This window comes from Miniopterus natalensis, chromosome 4 (assembly GCF_054644295.1).
Source record: "Miniopterus natalensis isolate mMinNat1 chromosome 4, mMinNat1.hap1, whole genome shotgun sequence".
Classification (NCBI taxonomy): Eukaryota; Metazoa; Chordata; class Mammalia; order Chiroptera; family Miniopteridae; genus Miniopterus; species Miniopterus natalensis.
Genome location: NC_142084.1, coordinates 67953404 through 67972400, shown reverse-complemented (window position 1 = coordinate 67972400; position 18997 = coordinate 67953404). Strand labels below are relative to the sequence as shown.

Genomic DNA, 18997 nt, shown 5'->3' with positions numbered 1-18997 from the left:
TGGGGCTGCCTTCTCTCCTCTGGCAGTGTGGCATCCCTGCTCCTTTAATGCCTGGTGGCATGGCTTTTCAAGGGCTCTTCAGCATCCAGAAAGGTCAGATCCTTGGCCTCCCCTCTGCCTTCACCTGACAACTCCCACCCTATCCCCAGCATAAACTCAGGGTCAAGGCGCAGAAGGAGAAGCCCCCACCCGCAAGGTCTACGGGTTCATCTGCCTCTTTCTTACCAGGGCAGCCCTCAAACCTTCAGCTCCTCCCTCCATCTCTATTAAGTCAGAAAGTTTAACAGTGAAAGAACGAGATTAGGTCGTCGCACGTTCTTGCTGCACGCATGCGCATTTTCCGCCGTCTCCCTTCGGCGCTGCGGGGCAGAGAGAGTCCTGGAGAAATCTCCCGGCGGCGCGGAAGATGCGCGCCACTTCCGGCCGGGCTCCTAACAACGGGGGAGGCTGGTAACCAAGGAGGGGGGGATGGCGGAGCGAACGCCTGAGGCGGAGGCGGAGGCTGAGGCGGGCGCAGACAGGGAGGCGGTGGCCGAGGAGGGCGCGGCAGGCCGCAAGGCGCGGGGTCGGCCGCGGCTCACGGAGTCGGACCGGGCCCGGCGGCGGCTTGAGTCCCGGAAGAAGTACGACGTGCGGCGCGTGTACCTGGGCGAGGCGCACGGGCCCTGGGTGGACCTGCGGCGCCGCAGCGGCTGGAGCGACGCCAAGCTCGCCGCCTACCTCATCTCGCTGGAGCGCGGTCAGCGGAACGGTCGGCACGGGTGAGGGGCCCCGGCCCGAAGGAGGGAGGGAGCGAGGGAGAAGACGCCCCCATCCCCCGCTGAGCCTGGTCCCGCCCCCTCCGCCCAGGCTCTGCCCCTGGCACCTCTGAGCTCCGCCCAGCGGCCCCTGTGCCGGCCGGGGTCTCCGACTACCGGTCCTGGGACGTGCCTGGCTCGCGGCCCGCCTCCCGTCGCTCTGACCGCCCAATTCTAGGATGCGTCCAGCCTCGACCCGCCTTCTGGGCACTTGGCCCCGCCCGCTAGCACTCTGGCTGACCAATCCTGGTACGGGCTCCACCTCCAAGCCTTGTAACTGCCCATTCCCTGGGGGCAGCCCCGCCTCCTGAGGCCCCAGTGGCCGGAGGTCCCTGCCCCTCTTATCTCACAGGCCTCGTTCCCTACTTTGTAGCCCGAGACTGCGCGTCTGCAGACCCTGGGCTGCCCAGCCCTGCCTCTCGTGAGGTTCCTATGCCCCAGCTAGGACTCTGAGTGGCCCCATTCCCACAACCCTAGACCTCACCTACCCTGAAGACCCCTCACAATCCAGATCACATTCCCCTAAACCTCTTGGCTCCTGAGGAGCACCTCAGCCCAGTTGAAACTCAGGTGAAGAGGAAGCCTTGAGTTAGCCACAGAGGTGGAAGGCAGAGGCCTTTGCAGTCTCAGTTTTGAGAATGAGCAGTGTTGGTGGAATTTTTTACTTCCAGCCTTATAGATTGATGTGATGATTAAATGAGTTAAACTACAGCAGTGGGCTTAGAACAGTATTGGCACTTAGCACTCCAGGTATTAGCTGTTAGAGTGGTATTTGTTCTGTTTCACAAGCAGTTTTGCGACAAAATCCTTGTTCTGCCCAGGTTTTATTTGCACACCGTTTGCATGTTTCTCCCCGGGTAGGGGGAGAAATTCTGAGGGTCAAGAAGCAACCCTATCCTGTTGAAATTGTACCTGCTTCTCAGGGTGGCAGGCTGGTTTATATGCCTAAGAGCAGGACAGGAAATGCTGGGTGCTTTAAAACCTCAAGGCAGTGTTCCACTACTGAGGTTTTTGATTCAATTAGTCTGGGTGGAGCTGCAGACCTTCTATTTTTTTTTATGTAAAGCTTCCAGGGAGACTTGATGTGCAGCTGGAGAACCACTGTCCAGAGGGAGCCCTTGAAGTTTCCTAAGTTGAAAGTGGTATTTGCAGAAGCTTAATTTGGCAGAGCAGGAGCTCTGTGGGCCTGCAGGACTGGGGCAGGGGCACTAAGACAACCCAGGCAAAAACTTGGCCCCAGGGCCCGTGGGTAGTTGGGAAAATACATTAACCTAGGTGAGGGATATCCTATAAGGAATAGACATGACCACAGGTAGGAGGTCAATTATTTCAATTGTTCAGTCATTTATAACATATCTTGTACCTGGAAGGATTTCAGTTCAAGGGCTGTAAAACATGAACAAGGAGTCAGAAATGAAAATCAGCGTGAAAAGAGAAGGGAAATGAGCGACGCAATGGGGCCAGGATCAGTGCTGATGGGTTGAGGTGTTAAGTCACAGGAGACATGAAAAGGGCAGTTTTGTGGCATGGTGAGGTAAAAACCTGACCAGGAGGGTTCAAGAGACATGAAGTAGGAATGGCGAATGGGCCATGAATTTGCCTTGGTGCTTTCTAGCAGCCAGTAGGAAAAGGGAAATAATGGTCAGTAGTGGAATTTCCAGTGTTTCTTCATTCTTTTGTTTAAGGAACATTTATTGAGCACCTAGTATGTGTCAGGCACCTGTATATATGCTGAAAGTACAGCAAACTAAACAAAGATAGCTGCCTCATGGAGCTGACATTTTATTTATTTACTTATTTATTTATTTTAAATATATATTAATTTCAGAGAGAGGAAGGGAGAAGGAAAGAGAGAAATAGGAACATCAATGATGAGAGAATCATTGATAGGCTTCCTCCTGCACGCCCCCCACTGGAGATCGAGCCCGTGGCATGGGTATGTGCCCTGACCAGGAATCGAACCGCAATCACTTGCATCATAGGTTGATGCTCAACTGCTGAGCCATGCCAGCCAGGCAGGAGCTGACATTTTAAAGGGCAGAGGGCAGAGGCTTGTTTAGTGTGCAAAGGCTTGTCTACTGAAGTCAAGAAACATAATAAATTATGTAGTATGTGAAAGATTGATGGCAGTAGAAAAAACAAAAGTGAAATAAGGAAAGAGGAACCAGGAATGTGAGCTGGAGGTTTAAATAGGGTATCAGGGTGGGGCCACCTTGAGTACATTTGAGTAAATACCTGAAGAAGGCCAGGGCTAGCGATAGAGCTATCCAGGGGAAGAGTGTTGGAGGAAGAAGGAATAGCAAGTGCAAAGGGTCCTGAGACAGGACCCTGTCTGGTGCCCTGATGTGTCCATGGGACAGTGAGGGGAATGTGTGGCTGGAGCACAGTGAGTGAGGGAGAGGAGTGGAAGAAGATGAGGGTAGGGAGGTGCCAGGGCCTTGTGGGCTGGCAAGGAGGACTCTTATTTTTCCTTCTAGTGAAGTGGGAGCTCTGGTGGGATATTTTGCCTTCCAGTACAGAATTTTGAGTTCCCTTCATAAATGCAGAGAAGTCATATATCTGGCTTAGATGTTAAAAGAAGCAGTTCCCAGGGCAGGGGGTGGCAGCAGGAGGAATAGGTGGGGTATAAGTTGAAAGGTTGGCCAAGAATTGACAGTTATTAAAGCTGGTGATGGGTTGAAGAAGTTTCACTCTACTTTTCTCCCTAGCTTTGTATGTGTTTGCATTTTCCTTTTCACATCTTTTTTTTTAAATCTTCACCAAAAGACATTTTTCCCATTGCTTTTCAGAGAGTGGAAGGGAGAAAGAGAGAAAGAGACAAACATTGGTGTGAGAGAGACACATCAATTGGTTTGCCTCCCATATGCACCCAACCAGAGCCAGGGATTGAGCCTGCAACCAAGGTACTTGCCCTTGGCCGCAGTCGAACCCAGGACCCTTCGGTCCGCAGGCTAATACTCTAACCACTGAGTCAAACCAGCTCGGGCTCCTTTGTCACATCTTAAACTCCTAACAAGAAAATCAAAAGAATCATCCTGACTCCTATGTTGAGGCTATGGAGGGGAGGGCAGGAGGAAGAAGATGACTATACTGACCCAGGTGAGCCATGATGGGGCTGGCCCTGGGCAGCATCACAGGGAAATGGAGAGAAGTGGTTGAACTTGGGGCCAGCAGGGTTCTCTGATAGGTGTGGATATGAAAGATGCCCAGGTTTGGGCCTGAGCACCTGAAAAGTTGCAGTTGCTGTTAACTGAGAAGGGCCATGTTGGGGGACAAAATGACAGCTTGTGTGTGAGACTCCTCGGGGTATCAAGGTGGGGGTGGAGAGGGTATTGTGGTGGGAAGAGAGCCAATTGAGAGATGTGAATGTGGGAGTCACCAGGGTGGTGATGGTATGGTGATGGAGCTTGCCAAGGGGATGTGTGTAGACCAAGCACATAGGTCTGAGCCCGGTGCTTCCAGAAATCAGGGAGATGAAGAAGCAGCAGCCTGGGAGGCAGGCAGAGGAACAGATGGGGTGGTATCCTGGAGGCCAAGGGAAGGATCTAAGGGTCAAATACTGGGGTTGCTGAATAAGGCAGCCATCCCTGCTGGCTGTAACTGGGCAATTTGTGGCATGGTGGAGAAAAACCTTGACCAGAGAGGCTCAAGGGAGATGAAGGAGCAGACATGGAAACCAAGAGTATAGACAACTTGGACAAAGTGGTAAAGGAGTGGGGCAAAACTTGGTAACAAAGGTGCTCAAGATAACTTTAATCCAAGATGTTAGAAATACCAGCATGTTTGGATGCTGGTGGGAATATCAAGTCAAAATTGAAATCAAAGGGCAGAGGAGAGGGAGGAACTGTTGCTGCTGGCCACCATTTGGGACTGGCCACTGAGAGGAAAGTACAGCCAGGCTTTGGAGAAGCCTCGACAACTATTGTCCTCAAATGTAGGTGGTGGCCACTGCAGGGAGTCGCAGGGATGGTAGAACTTGGAGAAGTGGGCAGTGGGGGAACTTATTTTGGGTTGAAGGAGAAAGCGCTGTGTTAACGTCAGAATGTGGCCTGACTTCATTTAATCCTCACAGCAACTCCGTGTGGGAGGCACTGCTGTTATCCCCACTTCACAGATTAGGAAACTGAGGCTCAGAGAGGATGACACCTGCTTGAGGTCACACAGCCAGTCAGTAACAGAGATGAGACTTGAACTGGGATCTGACCAATACCAAACCTATTCCCACTACAATATGGCTTTCCCAGCACCCCAGCCATGGCAAGGCCTTGAGTGATTGTAGGTGGCATGGGTGTTTGGATTGGGTTTGGAGGAGGATCTGGCAGCCTAGCCTGTTGGAGAGGATAGAGGCTTCTGGGATGAGGTAGAGCAGATCCCCAAGCAGAGGCCAGAGCCTGGGGCAGGAAGGACAAAGGAGAGCCCTGAGGAGCTGTACAGGGACCAGACTTTGGGTATGGGGGCTGAGAATTGTTATCAGGCTGGATGGGGGACTGAGAGGGTGGGCAGTGGAGCTGAGGAGAGACCCTGGATTAGCTGTCAGGATATTTGTGGCAAGAGTGTGGCCCTGGCCACAGTGGGAGGTCAGTGTTCCAGGGCCTGGCTCTGTGATAATATTGATAATCCTAATGATCATTGATTGATCATTATGATCAGTCACCGTTGGCTGAGTGAATACTAATTGCCAGAGCTGCACCAAGCTTTTTATAATGCACATAACCTCATAACCTCTTGGGGAAGTTGCTGTTATGATCCATGCTACAGATGGGGAAACTGAGGCACAGAGAAGCAAGATCACTCACCCAGAGTCACAAAGCCTGCTACCGCGGGCTTAGAAGAACAAGGAAACAGCCAGGGTAAGGTGGGCAGACCCTGAAGCATGGTGGCAGGAAGGCATAGGGAAGCCCCTACCAGGTCTGAGAGAGATGATTCTAATGTACCTGCACTCAGTCTGTGCAGAGCCAGTGCTGGGCCATATCCAGGTGGCCTGAGTGGAGTCAGGAACCTGCCTGGCAGATCTGATGGCCATCCTGGTGTGGGAGAACATGAGGGCCCTGGTCTTTGAGCCTGGCCCTCCCCTGGGCTCCCTGTGGCCTGGCTTACTATGGGGCAGGAAATGGGGCTGTTGGGCTCAGGCAGGGTGGGGAAGTTCCCAGAGGCAGGTGTTTGAGGCTGAGTTGGCTGAAGGAGCAGGACTGCTGGAGAAGGGCAGCACCTTGTAGAGCAGGCAGTTAGGACCAGGGAGCAATGCCAGCCCTGCAGGCTGTGTCTGACAATTTCCCCGGGCTCTCAGCCAGCCTACGGGGCAGGCATTGTAAGACCCTGGGTGGGACAGATTCTTTTACTGTATAACAATGACCACAGACTTAGTGGGTTAAAACTACACAAATTGATTATCTCACTGTGGGTCAGGCATCTAGTACATTTTAGCTAAGTCAGGTCAGGGTCTCACAAGGCTGAAATCAGGCAACTGTGTCTTCATCTAGAGCAGAGTTGGGGAACCTTTTTTCTGCCAAGGGCCATTTGGGTATTTATAACACCAAGGGTCATACAAAATTATCAACTTAAAAATTAGCTGTGAAAAAAACTCCTAGATTTATTGACTTTTTAGTCCTACCTGCAGTAGCCTTGGCAGGGCCAGACCAAATGATTTGGCGGGCCATATAAGGCCCATGGGCTGGATGTTCCCCACCCCAATCTAGAGGCTCAACTTGGGAAAGATCTCCTAGAGTCCCTCATAGTGTTGACAGAATTCACGTGCTTGTGGTCGTAGGACTGAGGTCCCTGCAGTCTTGCTGTCTCTCCACGGGACCGTTCTCAGCTCCCAGAGGCCATTTGTTCCCAGGTCCTTGCCATGTAGCCCCTCATAGGCCTCCTCACAGTCTCAGCCTCTGGTTTCTGACTTCAGCAGGATCCTTATAAGAGCTAATTAGAACAGGCCCACGTCAGTAAGCTCCCTCTTGATTAACTCAGTCACCTAGTCAAGAGTATCCCTTCGTATTCACAAGCATGCCCCACTAGTGGGGAGAGGATTATACAGGGTGTGTATCCCAGAGGGTGGGATTTTGGAGCCATTGAGAGGTCAGAAAGAGGTACTTACTTTCTGTACCCCTTTCTGACCTCTCCACTCCCTGGCCACGGGACCCTGGGCTGGTGGCCTCAACTCTCTGAGCTTGTTTCCCACTCTGTGAGGTGGATTATGATATTAGACTGCCCGCCAAGGGCTGTTGTCCATGTAGGAGAGAAACCAAATGAAGGGCCATAAGAACAAGCTCAGGGACCAGAAGCTAACATCTTGCCCCAGAGCAGGATGAAGGATAGCCAGAGTTGCTATCGTTATCTCACCATCAGTCAGGCTCTGCGTCACTCCCCCCTGCCTCTCTCTGTTACAGGAAGCCTTGGGAGCAGGTCCCCAAAAAGCCAAAGAGGAAGAAAAGTAAGTGGGGCTGCAGCCAGTGGGGGGAGGGTTGGGTGTTGGGAGTTACTGGCTTTGTTGTTCTCCCCCTCCTTCCCTCGCTCCCTCATTCTCTGAGACCGATTGTGGAGAACCTGCATGTGCCAGGCACTGTGTGGAACAGGCCAGACTTAGCCCTACCCTCACGGAGTCCACAGTCTCCTGGGAAAGACAAGGGACAGGCTGAGCAGAGCTGTGATCAAAGTGGGAGGTGGGTTAGGGTACTGGGGCCCAGAGGAGGGGCCTGACCCAACCCTGGGTAGGAACCCAAGGAACCTACGCTGTGCCCAGCAGGGGTGCCCTCATCATCCCCATCTTATGCGTAAAGATGTCCAGGGAGGCCTAGTCACTGCCCCAGGCTGCGCAGCTGCAAAGTATCAGGGCCAGACTGCAAACTCAGGTCCTTGTGTCTCCAAAGTAGTCCCCTTAGCTCCTCTGCTCTCCTGCCCGGTGTGTGGGAGTCAGCCAGGGAAGAGCCAGGCAGAGCAGAGGGAACAGCTTGTGCCAGGGCCTAACGGGTATATTGTGTGCCAGGCTCAAGGGGAGCTGGGCGTGGGCAGTCAGAGCAGAGGCCTGGAGCATGTCCCTCCTGCCCCTGAGCCCTGGGGCTGTGGGTCTCAAGCCATGTCCAGCAGGGTGAGAGCCAGCTGTCCAGGGACAGCCTGCTGGTGTCAGTGTGCCCCTCCCGTTCTCATAGGTCTCACAGGCAGGGACCAGGTGAGCTAAGACTGACCCCCAAATCCCAGAGGGGGGTGGGAATGAAGATAAGGAGGCAAGTGCTAGGCTAAGGAGGCAGGCGGCTTGCTGGTGGTGTCCCCACGGTCGTAATTGTGTTGGCGGCTCTGGGCACCATCCCTGGGCCCAAGGACCTTTCCTGGGCTCACTCCTCATCTCCTAGCCTGGAAGGTCAGAGGCACACCTTCTTCCTACTCTTGAGGGACCAGGATCATCACACACATCACTGGTACCGACTCTTAAGCACTCGCAGTATGTGCAGCCCTATTCTGTGCCCTGTCAATGTCTTTACTCTAACCTCCTCTCTGTCAACCTTCAGGAAATGGGGACCCTTATTCTCCCCTGACCACAGGGGGCAACAGGTTCAGAGAAGCCAAGTCACTTGCCCAGAGCCACCCAGCTAGGAAGTGGCAGAGCCAGGATTTGAACCCCGGTGGTCTGGCTCCACTGTTCCTACCCCCTCACAGTATGCACTCATCTAGCACCTACTGTATGTAGGTGCTGGATATATAGGAGGAACCACACAGATAAGTGGCCCTGCCCTTGGGGAGCTAACATCTAGTGTGGGAGACAGATAAGAAACATGAAAACATATAAGGATGGTATGTAGGTGCTACCTGGAGAAAAAGGACAGCAAGTCAGGTTGGCTGGAGAGACAAGGAGGAGAGGGTGGCTGACCAAGGGGAAGACCCGAGTGAAGGTGGAGGCGGCAGGGCGGTCACCTGGAGGACACAGCCAAATGCCCAGGCCTGAGGCTGGACTGTCCCTGGCTCAGCTGAGGACCTGGGAGGAGCCGTGAGGCTGCAGTGGAGGGAGCAAAGGGAAGGGTGGGAGGAGGTGAGGACACAGGCTACAGGGCAGAATATGTAAACCTCTGGGAGGACTGTGACTTTTCCACCCAATGAGGTGGGAGCTATGGAGGATTCTGAGCAGAGGAGGGATGTGACCTGACTCAGGTGTTCACAGGCGTCCACTGACAGCTGTGAAAGGAATAGACTGTAGTGAGCCAGGGTGAGCGTAGGGCAGGGCTTCTAATTGATCATAACAATTAGAAGCAGCTAACAATGATTGTGCACCTACTATGGCCACGCCCCACTGTTTATATGACTTATTCATCCAGTGAGCACAGTCTCTGGCCAGTCTCTGTTATCTCCAGGGTGTGTGTCATCTCTCTGAGCCTCAATTTCTTTACCTATAAATTGGGGACAGGCCTGGACAGGGTTCAGGATAGTGTCTCAACCACCAAGAGCCAGAAGGCCCTGGTAGTTCTAGGGGCCACTCTGTCCTGGGTGGCTTAGCCATGCTCCTCATGCCTGCCCTGGCCCTGTTTGCACAGGGCGTCGACGCAACGTGAACTGCCTGAAGAATGTCGTGATTTGGTACGAGGACCATAAGCACCGCTGTCCGTATGAGCCACACCTGGCCGAGCTGGACCCCACCTTTGGCTTATACACCACAGCCGTGTGGCAGTGTGAAGCTGGCCACCGCTACTTTCAAGACCTGCACTCACCCCTGAAGCCACTCAGCGACTCAGACCCCGACAGTGACAAAGGTGGGTCTGCAGAGTGAGGGCATATAGTGGCCTCCAGTGTCTGGGGGTCTCTTGCTCCTCGTGGGGAGAGTCACCCTGTACTACCCGCCCTCCTGGGTCTTGCTAGCCTTAGGCCAGCATCACAAACATCTCACAACTAGATGCCACTGGTGCTGGCTTCAGGGACAGAGTGCAGACTCATTGGGCCAGGCTGCGATCTTTGAGTCCTTACAAATCCTGAGACAAAGTTCCCGTTTTACAGAGAGACAGCTGAAGCTCAGGGCAGTTTGCCCACCTGTGCCCAAGGCCAGTCACAGGCAGGGCTGGACTTGGGATCCAGGAAACCTGGTTCAGTAGCTGGAGGGAGGGAAGGGTGCTCTGCCTCAGACTCCCCAGGGTGGCTCTTCTCTCCTGGCCTCTTCCTGTTTTCTCCAGCCCTTTCTCGGGCTCAAGGTCTGTCTCATCCTTCTTCCGTCTCTCCATCCTGCTCTCCTCACTTCCTGTTCTTTGCTCTCTGTCTCTCTCATCCTTTCTGTTTCATCCTTTCTCTCTTCCTCTATCATCTGTCTCCTTTTCCCTTCCTCCCACCACTCTCTCTCTGTCTCTCTTCCATCTCACACCCTTTCTGTCTCTCATTCTCTATCCCTCTGTCACCCCGCCCTTCGCATCTCTCACCATCCCTGCTCTTCTCCTGCCATCCCACTTTGGTCACACCCAGAGGCTGGCTGCCAGCTCAGGACTGGGAGGAACTCAGTTACAAATGTCCAGTGAAACCTGGTGGAGGACTGAGGATATGCTCTGGGTGGTGAGGGGCTGCCTGCTTGCTTCAGAGGCTTGGCATGAGCTGTGAGGAGTGTGGGGCCCACTGCCAGGTGCCCTGCCAGGGCTGAGGATGGGGTCAGTCACTGGGGCTGAGTGCGAGCTGGCAGGCATCTTAGAGCAGATGGCGTCCCAGCTGGCGAGGGGAAGCCGTGGGCGAGAGGTGTTCCAGGTGGGCACCCTGGCCAGTGGCCATCCCGTTGTGTGTCAGTCAGGTCCCCAGTGTGAATCTGCCCCTCAGCCATCTTGTCCTGTACTCCACTCCAGGCCCACCACAAACCACCCTGAATCTTCCCCATAGTCCTGTCATTAGCCCCACTGAGCAGTCCAGGAAACTAAGGTTTTGGGAGTAACATGACTGGCCCATCTGGGGATGGACCCAGCTGGGTTGGGGGTGACATCCAGAGGAACCCCCTTGCACCCCAACCTAACTTTTTCATTAGCAGCTTCTGGATCTGGGCTCTTGGGAATGAACACTAGGATCAATTCCATGTCTGCTGTGGCTTCTGGGGCCATTGAGAGAGTGCTGTACCCCCGGGCCAGCCCTGTTCCCTCAAGCAGCACTCTTATCTGCTCTGTGCCTGGGGCAGCCCTGCCACCTCTCACTCAATAAGAAGACACCCCCCCTCCAGGGACTGTGGGAAGCCAGGGGTACATGGTCATTTCTGTTGTGAGTGTTATCATCTTGAGTAAAATCCAGTGTCAGCCTTAGCAGCCAGACACTGCACTCAGACGTAAACCCAGCTATACTCCCAACTTTTTAGGTGATTGCCCCCTCCTTCAGGGTGCAGCCAGAGCTCGTCCCACTCTGCAGATCATAGGGTATTGGGAGGAGGGGCTAATCCCCCTACTGCACTTGTTGCCACCCTAGGGCCTGCCTCACAGATGGGGCAACTGGACATTAAAGATAGTAGGAAACATTGATAGGGTTGTTACTCCAGGCCTGGTACTGTCCTAAGTTCTTTACACATATTTACTCATTAAATACCCAGAGTGCTCCCTGAGGTAGGTACCAAGATATCCCCAGGCACAGATGGATTACATAAGGCACCTATGTTCACACACAGCTAGAAGAACAAGCACTGGGATCCCCACCCACCCCACCCCGCTGCAGTCTGGCTTCAGAGCCTGCACTCTCCATGTGACCCTCTGGGGGTGTAGGACATGTGGTTCCCAAACAGTGTGCACCAACTGTGTCAGGAGTGTGTAACTTAAGGGGCAGTCATACATTTTTCCTGTTCCCAGTTTCCCCCTGTGTGGGGACCTTAGCACCAAAAGCCTGGGTAAGATGTCAGCCCCCTTGGCCTTCATCACAGCCTTGGTCTGCGAGTTGTTCATTTTTGCAAATGTGTACTCACTGTGTATCATGTAGCCTTCTGGGCACTGGGGACTGTGCACAGGAACCCCCTGTCCCTGTGGGGTTTACTGTCTAAAGGGGAAGCAGACTATAAACAAGATAGACAAGTAAAATGCAGAGCACACTAGAAGGTGGGAAGTATTTGGGGGAGAAATAAAGGAGAGAAAGGGGTACTATTTGAGACAAGATGGTGAGAGACCTCCCTGAAAAAGTACCATTGATGAAGGGTTTGATGAAGGTAAGGGAGGAAGCCCACACAGGTGTCTGAGAGAAGAGGATTCAGGCAGGGCAAGTGACAAGTACAAAGGCCCTGAGGCAGGAAGCTATCTAGTGTCTAAGCACGGGAGGGAGGTCACTGGGGCAGGAGAGAATGTGCAGGCTGTGTGGCTACAGTGAGAGCTTTGGCTGTTATACCAAGTGAATTGGGAAGAGTATTAACTGAAGTAAGGCCAGCTGCTGAAATAGACACACCTGCAAATTGCCTTCCATCCCAGGACCCAGGTTCTTTCTGTCCTGAAACTCCAGCCTCCTCTGAGTCCTCGCAGGCTGGTGGGAACAGAGGTGGAAGTTTATGGCTGGGAGCTCACTACCACTCACATTTCATTGGACTCAGCCTTATGGCCACACCTACCTACAAGGGATGCTAGGAAATGTAGTCCACTTGGGTGCCAGGAGGAAGAGACTCAGGTTTGGTGAGCAGCTGGCCTGTCTGTTTGACAGAAAATGATGAGCAGGTTCTCAAAGAGGGATGTGACCTAAGCAGGTGTTCACAGACTCCCTGTGGCCACTATAGGGAGTCTGTGGAGGGTGAGGGTGAGGATGAGAGCTGGGGAACCAGGGAGAAGGGACTGCATGGTCCAGGCAGGGGAATGGCGAGGCCATGACCAGGCGTGCACAGAGGAGGTGAGAGAAATTGTCAGCCTTTGGATGTATTTTGGATGCAGTGCCAATGGGTTTTGCTGATAGATTGGAAGTAGGTGTGAGAGAGGGAGAAGTCAAGGATAGCCCTAGGACTTGGCCTGAGCAACTAAGAGAAGATAGCTGCCATCACTGGGACAGGGACATCTATGAATGCTGCAGGCTTTTTCTGAGAAGGCTCCAGAGCCCAGAGTTGCTGAGAGAAGTGTGAGATGCCTGTGAGAACCCCTTGCTGGCGGGGGGGGGGGGGGGAGGGGGGGGCGATCAGCAGAAAAGGCAATGGGATGTAATAGTCTGCAGCTCCACAGGAGGCCTGGGTGGGAGCTGCTCACATGGAGGTACCAGGGTATAGGTGGTGGCAACACCATAAAAATAGATACTTGATCTTTGTTCTTAATTTCTGGCACAGATCTCCTAAAACCCTTGGAATTCCCAGAGAAATAGGAATGTTTTTCTTTACCATAATGAGTCCCTTTCATAAGCAGCCCCTTTGAAACACAACTGGACTCTATGCTAATGAGATGATTCAGGGAGGGACCCTTAGATAGCTTCAGGAGGAGAACTGGTCACCAAAAAGACCAAACACATGATTAGAGGAGCAATATCTCTCAGCCCCACATGCAACCCCTGGCAGTAGACAGGGCCTGAAGATTGGGTTATTAAAAATTCTTGAACAGTGTGATTCAGAGAGCTTCCAGGTTGGTGAACATGTGGAGGTACTGAGAGGGTGGCACACCTGGAGAGGGCACGGCAGCTCCATGCCCTTGCCCCTATACTTTGCCCTATGCATCTCTTCCATCCAGCTGTTGCTGAGTTATGTCCTTTATAATAAAACTATAATCGGAAGTAGAGCATTTTCTTTGAGTTCTGTGAGCCATTCTAGCAAATAATCAAGCCTGAACATGGGGTCATGGGGTCGTGGGAACTCCCAGTCTATAGCCAGAAGTACAGGTGACCTGGGACTTGTAGCTGGCATCTGAAATGGGGTCATTCTTCTGGGGTCTGATGCTAACTCCAGGTGGATAGTGTGAGAATTGTATTGAATTGTTGTATTTAACAGCCCGGCTGAAACTCTTGGGTGATCTGATTGGAGCACTCAGGAGAGGCCCTAGCTAGGACCTTCCAGACCTATAAGAGCAAAAGAGACTGAGAAGGAGTCACCAGGGAGGACTCAGGAAACTGGAGTGGGCCAGAGGCCAAGGGAGGAGAACATCTTTGAGGAGCAGAGGTGATTGAGAAGGATGGGGACTGAGAATTGACAGCTGTTTGTGGCAGTGAGGAGTTACAGCACCCAGCCCCTGGTGAACTCTCAACAAACACCAGCTGCTGCTGCCACTATTGTTACCATCCCCTTTCCTCTGTCACCACAGCGGACAATGGCCTGGTGGCCGGCAGCTCCGACTCATCTAGCTCCTGCTCTGGCTCTGACTCTGAGGAGCCCCCTGAAGGCCAGCCAGCCAAGGTGACAGTAGCAGCAGCGGCAGTTACCCCCACCAGCCCAGCAGGCAGCAGTGGGCTCATCACACAAGAGGGTGTGCATATACCCTTTGACGTCCACCACGTGGAGAGCTTGGCCGAGCAGAGCACCACGCTGTGCCCCAACCCAGCAGGCAGCGGGCCTGAAGCCCTGGAGACGGTGGTGTGTGTGCCGGTGCCCGTGCAAGTGGGCCCGGGCCCTGGCACCCTTTTTGAGAACATGCCCCAGGAGGCACTGGGTGAGGTGGTAGCCAGTTGTCCCATGCCAGGCATGGTGCCTGGCTCTCAGGTGATCATCATCGCAGGCCCAGGCTATGATGCCCTCACGGCTGAGGGCATCCACCTCAACATGGCAGCAGGCAGCGGTGCCCCCAGCGGGGGCCTGGGTGATGAGGTGCCCTGCACCATGATGGAGGGCGTGGCAGCCTACACACAGACGGAGCCTGAGGGCAGCCAGCCCAGCACTACAGACCCCGCTGCCATGGCAGGCATGGAGACCAAAAAAGGTCTGGGGGACCATGCTAGTCTGGGGGGCTAGAGGGAACCTGGGAGGGGCAGGGCGAGGAGCCGCCCCAGAGTGGGCTCCTCGACGGCCTTAGTCCCCACAGACGCCTGCCCTGTGTCCACCCCGTAGAGAAGGAGGACCTGTACATGCTCAAGAAGGAGGAGAAGGAGGAGCCGGTGGCCCCAGAGCTGGCAGAGCTGGCAGCAACAGTGCCTGAGAGTGCAGAGCCTGAGGCAGAGGCAAATGGGGAGGAGCTGGATGGCAGTGACATGTCAGCCATCATCTACGAGATCCCCAAGGAGCCCGAGAAGTGGGTGTCAGGTGGGCGGGGGCAGGGATGAGGACAGTGGCCTGGTGTGGGAGCCCCGATGCCATGGGCCCCTTCCTCTCCAGGAGGCGGAGGAGCAAGCGGTCACGGGTGATGGATGCCGACGGCCTGCTGGAGATGTTCCACTGTCCCTATGAGGGCTGCAGCCAGGTGTATGTGGCTCTCAGTAGTTTCCAGGTGAGCCTACCACCCAAATGGCTGGGCAGGGTCTGCTTCTGTGTCCAGCTGCTTGTGCTCGTGGAGGGCCTCACCAGCCCACAGTAGGTTCCACAGGCCTGTGTCCCACATGCCACCTGCCTCCAGTGTACCTGTCCTGCCTTAACTAGCCACAGCCTCTCTCTGCACACCCCAAGTGGCTGCCTGCTCCTGGCCTGGTGGCTCCCCACATACTTCTGCTCTTCCAGCTGCCCAAACTCCTACCACCTCTCTCCAAGCTACCCTTTTAGCTCAGAATACCCCTTTACCAGGAAGCCTACCCCACTCCCCCAGGGTGGTAGGGCCTGCAAACTTCAGGTCACTGCACCACCAAGATGTACCTGCAGTTTGCCCACTGGGCCTGGATGGGATAGCCCAAGGACAGAGACAGAGTCTTGTTATACACCTACTGTGGGCACAGGAGGTGTCACAAGTAGGCCCTTGAATTTGCCAAATCATGTTTTCATTGAGCACATACCAGTGCCAGGCCTGGTGCTGGACACAGAAGCTACAGATATGCCAGTGAGCTACAGGACAAAGGAATGAGTGACTTGGGGGCTGCCTGCTCCAGGCCCTAGGGGCATTATAGCACCTGCTGTGGGGCTGAGAGCCCTAGAATCCAGTTCCAGCTCTGCCACTGCCCACCTGTGAGATACCAGGCAAACCACTGAACCTCTGGGGCCTCAGTTTCCCCATCCATAAACTGGGCTAACTGCTGGGCCCCTTCACAGAGTTGTGGCAAGGTTCACTGATGCCCCAGCCCAGAGCCTGACTGGAATAGGTGCTCAGTAAAGCTGCTATTTGATCCCAGTTGTGTCCCTGGACCCCAGCTTGGAGCTGGCAGTCCATCCCAAGGGCAAGGGCAGTGAAGTTGCCCCAGCCTGCCTCCCAGCAGCCCTCACCTGTTCCTACAGCACCCACAGCACCACTTCCACCCTCTCATCCCCAGAACCATGTCAACCTCGTGCATCGAAAAGGGAAGACCAAAGTGTGCCCTCACCCTGGCTGCGGCAAGAAGTTCTATTTATCCAACCACCTACGGCGACACATGATCATCCACTCAGGTCAGGCCCTGGGGCAGAGGGTCCTGGGCCTTGGAGCCAGGGCTGGTTCAGGTGGGGTCAAACCTGGGTACAGGACTGCCTTTCTCAGAGTTTCCTGCCTGTCTTTCACATGGACTGGCATGAGATGGTGGAAGTAAAGCACTTAACCTAGTGCCCATTGGGCACCTCCCTGATGCTCAGTGAGCTGGGACCTGCACAAGTCACAGTGACACTGACGGTTATAAATCATGTGCAGCTGGGCAGGGGCTGACTATCTCTTTTCCTACTTGGGGCCCATGGGCCTCCCCACTTCTATAAGCAGGTCTCATGCTGGAGCAGTTCCAGGGCTGAATCACCCTGGAGGGGGATTGAGCTTGGGACAGGGCCTCTGTTTCTTCTGCTCCAAGCACCTCCTTGACCCAGAGTGTGGGCTGCTGATGCAGTGTGCCCAATAGGAGGGCATGGATTTATATTTTTGGGGGACCAGAACTTTGGATTTTTATGTGAAATCACTCCAAAGTCCAAATATTGGGGTCAAATTCAAACCCATCTGCACCCTGTGCTCCTCAGGGACCCAAGTTCACATTCCATCTCTGCCCAGGGCGTTTCTGGGCAATGGCCATGAGCCTTTCTTTTTATTAGACCCTCCAGTTATTAGACCTGACATTCAAGCTTCTGCGCCCTACCTGGTCACTGCTGTACAGTGGTCACACTTCGCAGCCCCCTCCCCAAGGGCGGCGTCCTCAGCCTTGTGTTTCCCCCAGGTGTCCGTGAATTCACCTGTGAGACCTGTGGCAAATCCTTCAAAAGGAAGAACCACCTGGAAGTACATCGTCGCACGCACACTGGCGAGACACCCCTGCAGTGAGTGACAGGTGTCCCACAAGGGTAGTAAGAGGGAGGAGATCTGGGCCTGGATCAGCACAGAGCAGGTCCCACTGTTGGGGGAGCTCCACCCCTGGGTTTGAGTTCCACCTGCGCTCCTGTCCCAGATGGCCCCCCTACCTTTCTGGGGCCTGCCCAGCCCGCTCTGACTCCACCCTGACTCCTGGCAGGTGCGAGATCTGCGGCTACCAGTGCCGACAGCGTGCTTCGCTCAACTGGCACATGAAGAAGCACACGGCAGAGGTGCAGTACAATTTCACGTGTGAGCGCTGCGGGAAGCGTTTCGAGAAGTTGGACAGCGTCAAGTTCCACACTCTCAAAAGCCACCCAGACCACAAACCTGCCTGACCCACCCAACCACTGACCATCCCTATTTATTCATTTACTCTGATGCCACTCCTGGGCCTGCCAGGCCAGGGCAGCCACAGGGGCCACCTGGACCGCAGGCCGGATGGTGGCACCCCTCCCCTGCCCTGCCCCAGGGCTGGCCCCCCACCCTCCCTGGAGCTGGCAATTGAGGCTGCACTGCTGGAACTGTGTCTAGAGAACAGAGCAAGATTAAAGAGCGAGAAAGTAGATGCCCTTCCCCTAGGCCTGGATGATTTGGGGGAAAAGGGGCCTCTCTTCAACTTAGTCCCTTCCTAAGCAAGGCCTCGGTTGGGGGTGGGAGGTTGGGGAAGTCATACCCAAAGGACAGGGACCTTTCCTTCCACCTTAGTTGCCTGGGCAATCCTGAACAGCCCTCTGCACAGAATCAGGGCTGGGGTGGTTGGGGGCCCAGGGAGGCCACTTAACATCTCCCAGGGCTCAATCCTGACTCAGTCATAATCCTTCATGGGTCACTCATTCCCTACCCTGGAGAGCTTAGGGACCAGTTGGGGAGATGTTCAGTAAACCCTTAAGACATCTATGGCTGTGACAAACACCGTGCAGAAAAGAGTAGTATGTTAGTTTCTGGGGTTGCTGTTTAGGTCAGTGGCATTTGAGCATAGACCAGAATGACAAAGAGGTTCCATCCCAGAAGAAAGCTGAGGGAGGCAAATCCGAGACTGAAGGAACAGCCAGTGCCAAAACCCCTAGGTAGAATGGGCTCGGCGTGTTCCTGGAACAGGAAGCTGCCGGGGGAGGGAGTTGGCATCAGCTGGGCGGCTGCCCTGGCCCCATTACCCGGAGGAGGATGCTGAGGCCACCTCCTCCTGTGGTCGGCCAGAGAGAGGGGCGGGGAGTGAGACCCGGCTACGCGGCCGCCAGATGGCGCACAAACCGCATGGGCCATTGTGGCCGCAGCCACGTGACCCTGGGGGCCGCAGCTGCGAGCCGGGGCACGTGCCCTAGGGAGCCCCGTGGCGCCCTGAGCAGATTGGCCCCACCAGCTCATGGAGCTGAGCCGCAGCTAAAGCCTAATTTTACACTTCTAACCGGGGGCTACCCCAACCAGGGATAGAAGTGTCGGCGGCGAGGATGAACGAGTCCGGCCGCTGGGGCCGCTCCCCCGCGAGCCGCCCCCTCTCCGCTCCAGGCTCAGTCCCCTTAGTTATCTCGGCACAGCGGGAGCCAGCAGTTTCCATGGGAACCGCAGTCGGGTCTGCGGGCCCAGGAGTAGCCCCCTCCGGGCACAGGCACAGCTTCTGATCCCACTGGAGCCGAGAGGATCACGAGGTGGGGAACAAGCCATTCCTCGGGGTCCCCAGGGTCAGCTAAGTTGCCTTGGCAAATCCTAGAGGGGCCACCCAGGGTCCCGCATGGCCACTGCCCAGACTGTGCGGGCCACTATGATTGGCCTGCCCACTCCATCATCGTGGCCGTGCTTTCTGCTACTCGGATTCTCATTGGCTCAATCTCGAGGGCATCCTTCGGCAATTCGTTCTCGCGAGGGCCGTCCCTGATTGGTCAAAATAGGCTCTCCTTGCAGGGTTTGAAGGCACTCTCGGACTGTCAGGAGCCTACAGCGCGTCCAGGG

General features: G+C 54.8%; 1 protein-coding gene across 1 annotated transcript; it reads left to right on the top strand.

Annotated features, from left to right (window-relative positions):
* Positions 1-427: 427 nt before the first annotated feature.
* ZNF653 (zinc finger protein 653) lies at positions 428-17690 on the top strand. The gene is made up of 9 exons (XM_087816741.1): positions 428-761; positions 7184-7227; positions 9317-9532; positions 13976-14587; positions 14716-14896; positions 14980-15091; positions 16059-16173; positions 16917-17016; positions 17208-17690. Exons 1-9 carry the CDS (start codon positions 469-471, stop codon positions 17383-17385), a joined length of 1851 nt encoding a protein of 616 aa, XP_087672867.1. The 5' UTR covers positions 428-468; the 3' UTR covers positions 17386-17690.
* The last annotated feature ends 1307 nt before the right edge of the window (positions 17691-18997 follow it).